Below are 15,300 nucleotides of genomic sequence, written 5' to 3' on the forward strand. Positions count from 1 at the left end.
TATAAATTGACTGAGAGGGTATTCAATCTTTAGTACAACTTAATTTTTAATTCATAATTATATTTAGACGTTTAATAAATATTATTAAGTGTAATGCTAATTGAAGTTCTTGTAAATTTAATATTTACATCACGGAGTGTCAAGTGTGACCCTCAGGAAGTGGTACAAGAGACAGATGGTGTATGTTGTGCTTATGGTGGCCTATTTGAATGCGCAATTCTGCACAACTCTTATGCAAGTAGAAATCTCAGCATAATATGCAGTATGTCAATAATATAAATTCTATCTATTATAAATTGGCTGCTCTGTAGACAAAAAAAGAATGTAGATTAAAACATCAAAAATATCCGGCAACTGGCATGATGATAAAAACATGTATATAGTCCTCCTTATGATAAAAAATATCCTGAAATCATTGAGGGAAGAGATAGATGATCATGAAATTTCTTCTGCATTATTTTTGTGACAGACTTATCAAGGCATGTTTTAATTGCAAATCGCAATCACCTTTCACATACGGCTATATGAAATACTATTTGTCTTCCAACCGCGTGGAATATTGATGGAATATATTAAGGTCCTTACTATGGTGTATTATAGCCGGCTATGCAAGCTGGAATAATTCTTTTGTTCTCTCTAGTTGAGAGGAAATGATTTTCTCTGTTTGACTAAGATATATGATCAACTGGAGTTCGACATTCATCTGTCGACACTGGAGCTCTTCATATTGTTTTCAATGACAAAGGGTACAGCGTACAAGCAAACGAAATGAAGCAAATGAACAGAAAAGTGCACATTTTAAAGAGAAGTACAATAAGTTCAGTGGAGATCCCAAAACATCTGAATTTTATAGAAGTGCAATCTGTTGTAACTTGCCCGAGAGTGGACATTCCAAGCATGCAAGAAGTCCACAACCATCACATTCCAGAAGAAAACAGTAGGTGCTGTAATAAGCGAAGCACTGTGAACAACTGTGTATGGGCTTCTTTCTTGTAGGCGTCTTCAAAACTAATGCAAGTGTGTGTGGTTTATCCGAAATAATAACTTTAATTGTCCCTCCTAACTTGACATTGTTGAGCCAAAACCCGCAATAATAGTGATAAGAATGTTCAGATTCACTGCAATGGTAGAGCAACTCCTGGTTGTTAACTCGTTCCTCACATATTTCACAGTAGAATGCTCCCTCGTAGAAGAATGGTGGATATCTCAAGGTTAAGGGGTGAGCATCATATTTGTGTTCCATCCTACTTGGTATTATTATACCACACATATTAATCTGGAAACTGCTGCAGGTTTCACATCCATATTCCACCCCAACCTGATTTCGACACCTGGTTACACTGCAGGTAGAATTCGAAGCTGGCCGCTGAACAAGGGAGTGATTCTTGTGAGATTTGTATTTTATTCTGGTTGGTAAGAATGCACAACGAATATCAACAAATATATCACAAGTCGGGCAGTGATAGTAGAATCCATTTGTGCAACTTCTGCAAACTCCACAAACCACCAAATCATAAAATTTGTCCTTCATCTCAAGCAAGAGAGAATGGTCAGGATGAAAATGCGATGCTCCTACAGGCAACTTCTGTGGCAACTTAGTCGCACAGAAAGAATGGAGAAAGAAACCACACTGGATGCAAGCGTAGTAAGAGGGATGGGAAACGGTTATAGGTTGAATACAGCCGTTGCATATCAGCTCTCTCCTATCATCATCACTGTCGTCGCTATCATTCTCACAGTTTGTAAACTGGAGCAGTTGTAATGGATGGATCTGGTGACTCCAGTGTTTTTCAATAATGTGAGGATCGATAGATGTTATTGGCATGGTAACATTGATTTCACCTTCATCTTTAAAGTTGTCTTGGTACTTGCAACACTGAGTCACAATGAGATCAAATATTGATTCCTTGCTAGGCAGAGGAAATCGTACCAGATCAGGATCATTATCCATGCCATCCGCTTCATCCTCATTTCTGAAAACAATAAATAAAAATTAATTCAGAGATGATAAGACATGAGCTCATTCTTAGAGAAGAAATGATGTGAAAAGCAAAGTAAAAACAATTGAAAGGTACTCACACCATGGGTAATGTGGATGTAGAACATTTGATGTGCACAAAATATGTGCACTTGTGGCAATAATACACCCAGCAGCTGGGGTAAACGTATCGGCGGCAGATACCACAGTATTGCTTAAAGAAGAGATGAATGTCAGGAACAGCGTAGACTAGAGTGAGAGGGTGATTGTGATAAGTAGGCGATTGAATGATGAAGGGTGAAAAGGCACAGCTCTTGTGGATGCAGAACTCACAAGTGGTGCAAACATATGAAGAGTCTTTCGCTTCCTCATGACAAGCATCACACTCAAAAAGAGATTCCTTCTTCATTAATGTCAGAGCGTGCTCCTTGTGTCCTTGATGATGAAGCAGCCTCGGTTCCAAAGCACAAAAAACACACACATCAAAGTCACAATCAACACATGCATAAGAGACCTTTATATTACCATGACAAATTTCACAGCTGTCATTATCAGAGCGTGGAAGGAGAGAAAGAGGATGGATGGTGTGTTTATGGTGGTTTATTTGTTGGGGGAATTCTGCACAAGTCTTATGCAAGTAGAAATTTTGACAATCAACATCGTCATTACGACTAACACAGGTATATGTAGGAGAGCCTACAACTCGTTCTTTGCAAATATTGCAAGCAGCATCATCTCCAAAAATTAAATCCTCTTCTAAATTTAATGAATGCTCGTGTAGATAAACCGAAACCGGTAGTTTTGAACAAGTCATGTGCAGGTAGAATCTTTCAAGACTATTGTGTCTAGTACAGAAATATATATCAGAGCCTTGAGCTGCTTTGTTGCACGTATGGCATATATTATCGTCTCTCACAACTGTACACTCTACGAATGTGTAGTCGGAATTGCTGAAGAGCTCGAACACTGAAATCATCTTTGGTTGGTTGAGAGAAGAGATTTAAAAATGGGTTTCAAGGTTCTTAGGGGCCTAACAATTTTGTTCTTAGGGACCTTTTACATCCCATTTGCATTAGTATACATCATTCTTTCATGTCCTCACAATCATATAATTATATCTTAGAGCACTAGTTAAAATCAAAGCAAAATGTTTTAAGCAAAACATCTGTCACAAAATGTGGTGTTAAATTTTGATTCGAATAGACCCCCTTATATTAGATAAATAGAGTAAACTTCAAAGTTGTATTCAAAATTTACACCGATTTTCAAAAAGTTGGCCAGAGTTCCAAATTATCAGAATTGTGGCCAAATTTGACTCCCCTTTTTAAAATGTGGCTCCCATTAAATGTCAATAACGGAGTAACGGACAGAATGGTAAAAACAATTTCCAAATTTTCAGAAAAGTGGCCAAACTTTGGTCCGTTTTTCAAAAATGTGGCTCCCGTTAGACTTCCGTTAGCGATATTTAACGAGAGCCACACTTTTAAAAAGCGGAGCCAAAGTTTGGCCATTTTTTTGAAAATTTGGAATTTTAACAAACACTTTGAAAATCGCTGCAAACTTTGGTCACAACTCTGAAGTTTACTCCAGATAATTATTATTAATTAAAATATTACATCTCAATTATTAAATCATCCTATCAAGCCACTTTTATGCATATAGCACCATCAATGACAATAATGCACTGTTTTTTTAATGCACCAAGTCCGGTGAGTCTAGTCAATATTAATTTATAATATGCATAAAGAACCAGTAATGATATTCTTTTTTAAATTGATACTCCTCTAAACATGCACTGCCAGATTATTTAACTAAACTGCTGATTACTTTGTCTTTGGCTTTTAGCGATATTAGACAACTACGCGTCTTACGAATTATTGGTAGAGTCATTTTGTGTTTTAAATCTATTATATTAGAGGAAGTCCAATAATGTGCTAAATTGATGTCTTAAGTTAAAATATAAGGCAATTGGATGAAATGTGTGCTCCAACAATGTCTTAGTAGTGCCTTAAACCACTAGGACATCCAAAAATTGCCTCATTTTTGAGGCACTTCTAGGCATATCCTAAACTAATTTTTTCATTAAAATATTAATTTCCCACCATTTCAATATATCTCTCTCCTATTACTTTTTCACTTCCCTCCAATTCTAATTCAAATAAATTATTAATTTAATAATAAGGCACAATTATAAAGCATGTTGTTGGAGTTCATGCATGAAAAAGATGTCCTAAATTATTATGACACTATTTTTTATTATATTTATAAGACATTTGCTAGGACACTGTTGGACTTGCTCCTAGAAAAAAGCCGTCAACGAAAATAAAGTCAGTTTCATCGGAGAACCTGTAATACCAACTTATTAGCAATGAAAATAGGAGAGTTTGATTTTAGTTGATGTTCTGGTTGCTCGCAGGATTATTTTGTTTTCAAATTTTGCAACCACTTACAACTTATTATGTAATTAAATAATCTTCAATAATTTTTTTCAAAATTACATTTATAATTGCATAAAAGTTGCTAGCAGTTGCAGATATAGTTGCAAATGTAACGCCCGTATTTTTATAAAAAAAATGTCAATATTTTTGCAAAAATATTTTACTTGCATATTTGTGAAAAAAAAACCTGGTAATAATTGTTAAATAAAAACAATTATATGATGATAATCAAATAAAATAATACGACGATAACCAAATTTTGATAAATTAATATCTGCTCATATTCCGGTGAAAGGGGTTTCAAACATGATATGAAATTTATAAAATTATTTCATAAGTTAAATTATTTGAGTTAAAAATAAAAGGCATATTTATGTTAGGGATTTAACTTTGTTAGTTGGATAGTCGGTACATTACAAGATCCCAACCGACATGGAAGTCTATTCATAATAGTATAATAATAATTACAAATCCTAATCAATATTGAAATCTTTAATTATAAAATTTTAATCAATATGAATTTATTTTATAATAATATAATAATTAAAAAATAAAATTAATATACAAATCTTTTTATAATATAGTCACAGTCAACACATGTATAGGGATGACAAAAGTTTTCGAACCGAGAGATGTCCGACTGAACCGATCCAAATGATTTTGGAGAGCGTACAACTTGTTTTTTGCAAATATTGCATGTAGCATCCTTTCCAAAAATAATACTCCCTCCGTCTCAATTTATAGGTCCAGTTTGGAAAAAGAATTTGTCCCAAAATATTTGTCCCTCTCTTCTTTCAATACAAATTTATCTACATCTTAAATGTGATTTTTTTGAAACTCAACATTATTCTCATTTCTCAATGCACTAAATCTCTATATTTATTGTGATTTTTTTGAAACTCAACAATATTCTCACTTATCAATGCACTAATTAATGATACATATGATAATATTCCATCTAACCAATTTTTTTCTTAATACATGTGTTTATTCCAAAATGGACCTATAAATTGAGACGGAGGGAGTATCCTCTTGTAAACTTAATGAATTGCTAAATAACTCGAACACCGAAATCTGACATTACTTTTATTTTTATACTATCTAGATTCAAAATACAAATTTTGATACACTTTAATGGCATGCTTGATATGAATAAGTATGTTACTTTCGAGTCTTAAAAGCCGGAGTGGTGGACCTGAGACCAAGCCTTTTATGTTTAGAGAGTCTATAGATGTTGATTTGAATTCTGAAGAACTTGAATACTCTAATCATTTTCGGGCGAGGGAAGAGGTTTAGAAATTGATTTAAGATTATACTCTTTCTGTTATTCTCATTTTTTTACAGTTTTTTTCACTACTCGACACGTATTTTAAGACTTTTATAAAACATAATTTTGTAACTTATTTTTGATAATTTTTTTTGTGCATAAAAATTCAAATATCAATTTTTTATTCAAAAAAAATAAAATTAAAAACTAAATTACAGAACTATATTTTCTAAAAACATTAGAATGCGTGTCAAACCCTTGTGTGCCTGGAGGAGAGGGATTAAGTTATAACAATCTTAGTCGATCTTAACAACCATATAATACCTTATCCTCACAGATGGAGAGCACTAGCTGAAATGAAAAGCTTATCCTCACAGATGGAGAGCACTAGCTGAAATGAAAAGCTTATCCTCACAGATGGAGAGCACTAGCTGAAATGAAAAGCTTATACTCACAGATGGAGAGCACTAGCTGAAATGAAAGACTCCACTGCTCTCGTTAAGGAGTATTATACCAAGTCTACTGAGTTTAATCAACATTAATTAACATGATGTTTTCTTCTAAATTGATACCAGATGGACGGCAGTCAGGGCACTACTCGATTAATTATGCACGTAACTGCTCCTCCGTCACTCTAAGTTGTATAGGCGGAGGGAACGATACGCACTTATTTGGATCGTAATTATAAGTGATTAAACTGTTTAGATTAAAAAATAAGTAGAATTCCTTAAACAAAAGCGCTAACACCTCAGTTTTTTATAAATGTTTCTGACTTTTTACATAAACTGGTAAAAAAAAAATTAAAAGCCGGCATTTTATCAGGAAAAGTCAGAAGCGGTCGATCCAAGCAGGCACTATGTTCATAGTCTATATATGGTAAATGTGAAAAATTCACTTGCAAAATGATAGAGGAATAACTTTTAGAAACAATGAAGTTATGTATTTGGATTTAATTTATTGCTTATTCACATGAATATGTGACACTTACATATCTACATAAAATCTCACTCTTAACCGGTGTATTAAAAGTCAGATTAATCGATGTTCAGACAGAAAACGTCTCCATTAATCGTTAATTGATAAGAAATTGTTTTTTGAAAAATTCGATAAAATCGGTCAAAATTCGTTCAATTATAAAAAATTATTTTTTATTTCTTATTAAAATTTATTAGTTTTAATTTTATAAAAGATTCAAAAAATAATTAAAATTAAAAAATACCAAAATTATTCAATTATAATTTTATCGATTATGAAAAATTGTCCTTAAAAATATCGATTATGATTATGTTGATATACAATTTTTTATTAAATTATGTCATGTAATTATGTAAAATACTTAAAAATATATATTTTTTGTTTGTGCCAATATATATACATGTGTGTGCTTTAACTAGGGATGTTCGATCATAAGATTATGGGCGTATAAATTTTACGAAGATTATGGGTCATTTATGTAAACTTAAAAAAGTATTTTTTTTGCTTACAATAAAGAAGTGGACTAAAAGTGAGAAAATGAGAAGTAAATTAAAAGTTATATGTGATTAAATTATTTGAGAAAGAAATAAAAGTCATGACACAAAAACTAAGATTCTCAATTTTTTATAAATATTTCGATTTTTTACATATACAAACGGATCAAAAATAGTAAAAACCGTTATTAACTCGCTAACAGACGCTACCTCTATTCTGCTTTTTCGACACTCGGACTTAGAGCAAGTCCAAGAGATGCCCTATCTCATGTCCTAAATTATTGTTTAGGGCATTTGCTGGAAAAAGTTGCTCCAACAATGTCCTAGTGATGCCTTATATCACTAGGACAACATTCTCAAGCCCTATTTTTGAGGCACCTCTCTCCTTGCCCTATAACATATTTTATTATAAAATCACATCAACACTCACTTTCTCTCTCTATTTTTATATTATGCTTTAATGATGGAAGAGAGTCTTTAATAATAAAATATTAAACATCTTGTAAGAATAAGGCACATTGTTGGAGTTCAAGCTGGCAAAGTATGTCCTAAAATACTAATACATGATATTTTATATTATATTTAGGGCATCAACTAAGACACCCTTGGACTTGCTTTATAATAACAAACAGTATTTTCTTTGATAATGGTGTCATCTTCGGGCGTGTGTCCTCGAGCCTGTTTGTCCCGGATTACGTAATGTTGATTCTAATTTTAAACTGAAAAATATTTGTTTGTGTAAAAAGTTGGAAGTCAGTTTAAAGTCTCAAATAAGTCAGAAACTGACTTAGCCAGAAGTTAGTTTGAAGTATTATTTTCAGTGACTTCATTTTTTTTTAAACCTTTTTTTGATAAAAATTATTCATAAGATATAAGTTATCCATAAATCATTTTTACTTTTATTATTACATTTTTAATGATTCATAAATTTTTAATAAACTAAATTTACCCAATAGACATTTTAATCTCACACCTTATCACATAAGTCATGTTAAGGCCATAAGTCACAAACTCACCAAACGAGCTCGTGATCAACTTCATTTAAGTTTTTTGTTATGTGGGTAGAGATTTAATTACTATATTAAACTAATATATTCTATTTATAACAATCCAAATATTAATAACATACCATTTTTAAATTATAGCCAACCAATATAGTCAATACCATCGAAGCACAATGTTCTACAGGTGCAAATTTTAAATAACATTTTATATGTCCAATTTAGCCAACAATTCTAGCCAACTCCATTGAAAATGCTCAAGTGAATACATGCGCAATTTACCAGACTTATTTATGAGTAAGCCTGCATACCACAAATTTTATTCCCATATTTTTTTTTAAAATTATTTTGCTAATTTTAGTTGGGTCATTTATCTGCATACAACGGTTCATAATATTATTATGAGTGGAAGTGGAATCGATCATATAATGCCAACCAAATGTGGGAAAAAAATTTATAAATATTTTTGGGTATTCCGTCCCAAATCTTTAGTTTTATTTTACTTTTTTGCAATCAAATATATAAAATTTCGGGATAGTTAAATCATCTCTTACTAGTTGAAGTTTGTGAAATTTTATTATTTATTATAATTATAATTATAATTTCTTATTATTTGATTATATTATCATCTTCTTAGTATATTTATACACACTTCTTTTTAAATATAAAACTTTCTATTCTTGAAATTTGATCATACTATAGATCTTAATTTTTACTAAAAATCTTATTCCCAAGTACATGTTATGATATGAATTTATTTCAGAATCATATGTTTTATTTTAATAAAATCATTATGTCCTTTATGATTTCTAAAAAATGAAAAAATATATTTTACAACGGGCTTGTACGGTCTTTAATCATTAATTAAATTTACAAAATTAATTTATATTTATTTTATAATTTTAATAGGCAAATGTTACCAAAGAAGAATCCCAAAAATTCTGTGTCATCCCACAATTCCTAAGTACCGAGTGGACAACAGTTAAATGAAGAATTTCAGATTTCCGGTATGGCATACAGCATCCTTTTTCCAAATAGTGCAGTCGATGAATGTGGACACCGAATTGCTAAAGTTCTCAAACACTGACTTCATATTTAGTTGAGAGAAGAGATTTAGAAATGGGTTACAAGATTCTTTTTACAGTCCTAATGGCTTCATAATTGGGGTTAGGGCGAACATATTTAATAGACCACAAGTCATACCTACACGAAAACCTAATATTACAGACATGTTTCAAATTACACTTCCACTTTCTAATAATCACATAATTTAAGAAAAACGGATTTTGATAGAAGAGAGTTGTATTAATTTATTAATTGAACATAATATGTGGTATGGTTGATCAATTAAGTTTGGACATGGGAGCCTGAAATCTCACGGGTGATATGACGTTAGATAAGAATGCTTGGAGACGGCTTATTAGAGTAGTTGAGACTCGGTCTCGTGGTTTACAGAGATTATGAGTATTATGGTTTATGCTTTAAGGGTAAGGTTCAGCTCAGACATTGACAGATGCATTAGACAGGAGGTTTGGAATACTGTGGAGCTCTGTTTTGAAGACAAAGCTCGGATCATTTATTGCCAGCTGTATTTACGATAAAGGTAGGTCTCATGTGTCAAGAATCATTGGCCAAGGTACTATTTACATATATCTCACGTAATACTTTGTCTTGCACTAAGCCGGTGTTCTTCACAGAAACAGCTTTCTTATTCCTCAGCGCATGGTCTGCGTACATCTTACCCTCCCCAGACCCTGCTCTAAGCGGGATATACTGGGTATGTTTGGTTTGGTTTATGTGGTATGGATGATCATAGAAATATGAATTAGCAATATGTGAATGAGAGTTGATTCTGGAAATTTATTATATTGAAAGTTGAGGTAGAAAAGTATTTTAGAACAATATTTTTTCTTCTAAAATGGACATATATTTTGAAAGGGAGGGATATAATCTACCACATACCATTGCAGATCGCATCCATTGGCATGCTAGCTATTCCCATTTCTGAACTGGACTGCATTGGTTACCTTCATTCCTCCTTGTCCTCAACCTAGTCTCCCTTAAAATATACATTTAATATTTTACATTATAGGCATCACACTCAAAAACCAATTCCTTCTTCATTAATGTCAGCGAGTGCTCCTTCCTTCATGATGAAGCACTCTCGGTGCATTAATATCACAATCATCGTACACATAACAGGTCTTCACAGGACGAGAAAACATCATGAGTGTGACTGTGTGAGCATCAGGAAGTGGTACGAGAGACCGAGGGTGTCTGTTGTGCTAATCATGGCCTATATGAATGCGCAATTCTGCGCAACTCTTTTGCAAGTAGAAATCCCGGCATAATTATATGCAGTATTTCAGAATTAGAATTGATAAACATCAGTAGCACATCATCAACTGTTTGATTCCAGTAATATAAATTCCATCTATTTTAAATTGGCCGCTGTGTAGACAAAAAAAGAATGTAGATTAAAACATCAAAAAATATCCGGCAACTGGCATGATTAATAAAACATGTGATGTCTACCGTCAACCATGAGTTCAATATTCTGTCTTGTTTCTCATACTTTTTCACCCATGAAAAATTAGTAAAGAAACAATTGAAGTAGAGGATAATGGCTGATTTTTGGCAAGCCCGGCATATAGCATCCTCTTTGTAATAGAGTCCTCATAACCAAGAAAAGACACAAACACCCTCAGTTAATACAAATCATACACATTCAATACAAATTCTTACAAATTACTCTGGATATTAAAAGATTGCTCTGGAAATAACATTTCCCTCAATTAATAGTGATATTCAATATACCCCTGCACTCTATTACTAAGAATTAGGGGGAATGAACTATTTCCGTTATCCACACTTCCATAAACAGCTTTCTAAATATATATCATCATACTATCATTCAGTTATTCATCTCCCATTCAATTACGCTGATAAGTCTTGATTGTTTTCGTAGCACAAAAAACTCTCTCAACAGTAGCAATGATAGCGGGTAACACCAGAGCTAACTCAACCAGAAAATAAACCAAGAGATAAGCAATGTGGTGTGTCTTGACCATCATGACAGAAAGATTTCCTATACTTTGAAGTCCAGATTAATCTTTATCCGCTTCTTATCATCTGATTATTAATTAATTAAGGTTAAATATGTATTGATATTATGTTTGGGCTGTTTCAAGTATTAATTTATTAAAAATGTGGTATTCATTGAACTTAACTCTTATTACTTAATTTTAATTTTAATTTTACTTCATATGATATTTAAACTCCTAAAATCTTGTCTTCTACTATGAATTTAATACTCTTCCTTGTCAACGTAATTACTTTAGCCAAAAGAACGTAGATGAAAAAACCGATGATTCAAGTGTAGCGACATGCATAATGACACGGGGTACAAGCAAACAAATAAAGCAAATGAACAGAAAAATGCATATTCCAAAGAGAAGTACAATAGTTTAGATGAGTGCAGTCTCTTGTAACATGCCCGAGAGTGGACAGTTCAAGCATGCAAGAAGTCCACAACCATCACATTCCAGAAGAAAACAGAAGTAATCGAAAAAACTGAAGCACTGTGAACAAGTGTGTATGGACTTCTTTGTTGTAGGCATCTTCATAACTAATGCAAGTGTGTGTGGTTTATCCGCAATAATAACTTTAATTGTCCCTCCTAACTTGACATTGTTGAGCCCAAACCCGCAAGAATAGTGATAGGAATGTTCAGATTCACTGCAATGGTAGAGCAAATCTTGGTTGCTAACCCGTTCTTCACAGATTTCACAGTAGAATGCTCCCTCGTAGAAGAATGGAGGATATCTCAAGGTTAATGGGTGAGCATCATATCTGTGTTCCATCCTACTTGGTATTATTATACCACATATATGAATCTGGAAACTACTGCAGGTTTCACATCCATATTCCACCCCAACCTCATTTCGATACCTGGTTACACTGCAGGTAGAATTTGAAGCTGGACGCTGAACAAGGGAGTGATGCTTGTGAGATTTGTATTTTATTCTTGTTGGTAAGAATGCACAACGGATATCAACATAGATATCACAATCCTGACAGTGATAGTAGAATCCATTTGTCGGATAGTCGCACACTCCACAAACCACAATATCATAAAATTTATCCTTCATCTGAAGCAAGAGAGAATGGTCAGGGTGAAAGTGCAATGCTCCTACAGGCAACTTCTGTGGCAATTTAGTCGCACAGAAGGAATGGAGAAAGAAACCGCACTGGATACAAGCGTAGTAAGAGGGATGGGAAACGGTTATTGGTTGAATACACCCGTTGCATATCAGCTCTTTCCTATCATCATCACTGTCGTCGCTGTCATTCTCAAATATACGAAACTGGAGCAGTTGTAATGGATGGATCTGGTGACTCCAATGTTTTTCTATGATGTGTGGATTATTAGATGTTAATGACGTAGTAACACTGATATCACCTTCACCTTCAAAGTTAAATTGGGACTTGCAACACTGAGTCACAATGAGATCAAATATTGATTCCTGGCTAGGCAGAGGAAATAGTACCAGATCAGGTTCATTGTCGATGTCATCTGCTTCATTCTCATTTCTGAAAACAAGAAATTAAAATAAATTCAGAGATGATAACACATGAGCTCATGACAAGTTAGAGAAGAGATGATGTGAATAACAAAGTAAAAACTAAAAATAAATTAAAAGGTACTTACACCATGGATATTGTGGATGTAGAACATTTCATGTGCACAAAATATGTGCACTTGTGGCAATAATACACCCAGCAGCTGGGGTAAACAAATTCACGGCAGATACCACAGTATTGGTGAAAGAAGAGATGAATGTCAGGAACAGAGTAGACGAGAGTGAGAGGGTGATGGTGATAAGAAGGAGATGGAATAGTAAAGGGGGAAAAGGCACAGGTCTTGTGAATCCAGAACTCACAGGTGGTGCAAACATATGAAGAGTCATTAGCTTTCTCCTGACAGGCATCACATTCAAAAAAGGCTTCCTTGCTCATTAATGTCAGCGCATGCTCCTTGTGTCCTTGATGATGAAGCACCCTCTGTTCCAAACCACAAAACACACACAAATCAAAGTTACAATCAACACATGCATAAGAGACCTTTATATCACGACGACAAATATCACAGGTGCAACCATCAGGGCGTGGTTGGAGAGAAAGAGGATGGATGGTGTGTTTGTGGTGGTTTATTTGCTTTGGGAATTCTGCACAACTCTTATGCAAGTAGAAATTTTGACAATTAACATGATCATGACGGCTAACGCAGGTATATGTAGGAGAGCCTAGAACTCGTTTGGTGCAAATAATGCAAGCAGCATCCTCTGCAAAAATAAAATCCTCTTGTAAACTTAATGAATGCTCATGTAGATAAACTGATATGGGTAATTCTGAACAAGTCATGTGCAGGTATAAACTTCGAAGATCATTGTGTCTGGTACAGAAATATATATCAGAACCTTGAGCTGGTTTGTTGCACGTATGGCATATATTATCTTCTGTCTTAACGGTACACTCTACGAATGTGTACCCCGAATTGCTGAAGAACTCCAACACTGAAATCATTTTTGGCTGAGAGGAGAGATTTAAAGATGGGTTTCAAAAGTGACAAAAAAAAATGAATGGGTTTCAAGATTCTTGCAGTCTTAATGGCCGGATAATTTGGTGTTTAGGGTCGAACATATTTATAAAAGCACAGCCGAAATAAACAAATTCTTTGTTTATTTCTTGGAGCGAACACCGGAGTAAATTCTGGATCAAGGCATGTGTGGATTAACGTTATACCACATGCTAATCCCATTTCTTAACTGAACTGCATAGTCAACTGTCTTCTTTCCTCCTTGTCTTCAGTTGGATTGATTATGCTATAAGATTAATTTTTGTTTACAAAAACAATCTTATATGTATGTATGGCATGCAGCAATCAGCATCCTCTTCGAATATAAAATTCTCATGTAATTTTGTAAATAAACCAATTGGGTGATTCTGCACAAGTCTTGTGCAAGTACAACTTTGAATTTCATTATGCCTGGTGCAAACATAAGCAACAGAGCCTTCGGCTAATTTATTGTATGATGGAATTTAGCACTGTTTCTGATAATTTGGGTGAAAGACTCCAACACTGATTTTGCCAGGCTTAAAAAATTTATTGTATGATGGAATTTAGCACTGTTTCTGATAATTTGGGTGAAAGACTCCAACACTGATTTTGCCAGGCTTAAAAAACCGGCTTGTAGGTTTATAAGTTAAAAGCACTTATTCGTACCGTTTGTGTAAAATGTCAAGAAGTACTTATAAGAAGTTGAGAATATTGTGCCTGTTTGTATTGCAGAATCAACTTCTACTTTTAGCTTCTGCTTTTCTTGATTCGTTTGTCTGAATAAGTAGAAGCGCTATTAAGAAATTGAAAATGCTAGCTTCCCTTTCACAGCTTCTATTTTTTTTCCAAATACTTTATTAATTTATTTACTCCTCACTTCTACTTCACTTCTTTTCTTTTTTTTTTTGCCACGCTACTTCACTTCTTTAATTTAAGCAATAAGGCACTTCTTTTAAGTTAAACCAAACAGCCCCGACATGCTTTTGTTTAATGACTTCTACTTCTTTCTCAAACAATTTAATCACATATAAGTTTTAACTTACTTTTAATTTCTAATCCACTTCTTTACTTTAACCAAGAAACACTTATTTTAAACTCATCCAGACGGCCCCTAATTCTTAGGGTCTTGATGTTTGGATAATGTGGTGCTTGAAGTTTTGACATATAAATTCTTTTTTAAATTGATTCCTAACCTTGTTTAAAGAAAAATCGATACCTAATCCTCTTTACAGATGGTGCCAGATCATTTAATTAAACTACTGCTTACTTTGTCTTTGGCTTCTGGACATATTAGACGACTACACGGTCTACACGAATTATTGGGAGTCATTTTGTGTTTTTAGAACATCTCCAAAAGGCTCTTCATTTAGGCTTCTAACTTGAGATTTGAGGACGGAGAGGAAAAATGTTGCTCCAAGAGACTCTTAAATGACTCTTAAATCACTAAGAGACTCTTGTTTCTCTCTCCTCTCTCCTCAAAGTTAAGAGCCACCACATTGCTCCTAACTTATTTTTTCACAGTAAAAA

General features: G+C 33.6%; 2 protein-coding genes across 3 annotated transcripts; both read right to left on the reverse strand.

The window, feature by feature from the left end:
* Positions 1 to 678: 678 nt before the first annotated feature.
* Positions 679 to 3,099, reverse strand: LOC108215266 (uncharacterized). Its single transcript, XM_017387686.2, has 2 exons — positions 2,080 to 3,099; positions 679 to 1,973 (listed from the first exon to the last, which is right to left on the reverse strand). The coding sequence occupies exons 1-2, from the start codon at positions 2,952 to 2,954 to the stop codon at positions 848 to 850; spliced, it is 2,001 nt and encodes a 666-aa protein (XP_017243175.1). The 5' UTR covers positions 2,955 to 3,099; the 3' UTR covers positions 679 to 847.
* An 8,421-nt stretch (positions 3,100 to 11,520) lies between these two features.
* Positions 11,521 to 14,286, reverse strand: LOC108215267 (uncharacterized). 2 transcript variants are annotated; one of them, XM_017387688.2, is made up of 3 exons: positions 13,634 to 14,286; positions 12,865 to 13,498; positions 11,521 to 12,746 (listed from the first exon to the last, which is right to left on the reverse strand). In XM_017387688.2, the coding sequence occupies exons 1-3, from the start codon at positions 13,737 to 13,739 to the stop codon at positions 11,621 to 11,623; spliced, it is 1,866 nt and encodes a 621-aa protein (XP_017243177.1). In that variant the 5' UTR covers positions 13,740 to 14,286; the 3' UTR covers positions 11,521 to 11,620. The 2 variants fall into 2 exon arrangements, with proteins under 2 accessions (XP_017243177.1, XP_017243176.1); XM_017387687.2 differs by having other exon boundaries at positions 12,865 to 14,286.
* Positions 14,287 to 15,300: the final 1,014 nt, after the last annotated feature.

Source organism: Daucus carota, chromosome 3, assembly GCF_001625215.2.
Source record: "Daucus carota subsp. sativus chromosome 3, DH1 v3.0, whole genome shotgun sequence".
Taxonomy (NCBI): Eukaryota; Viridiplantae; Streptophyta; class Magnoliopsida; order Apiales; family Apiaceae; genus Daucus; species Daucus carota.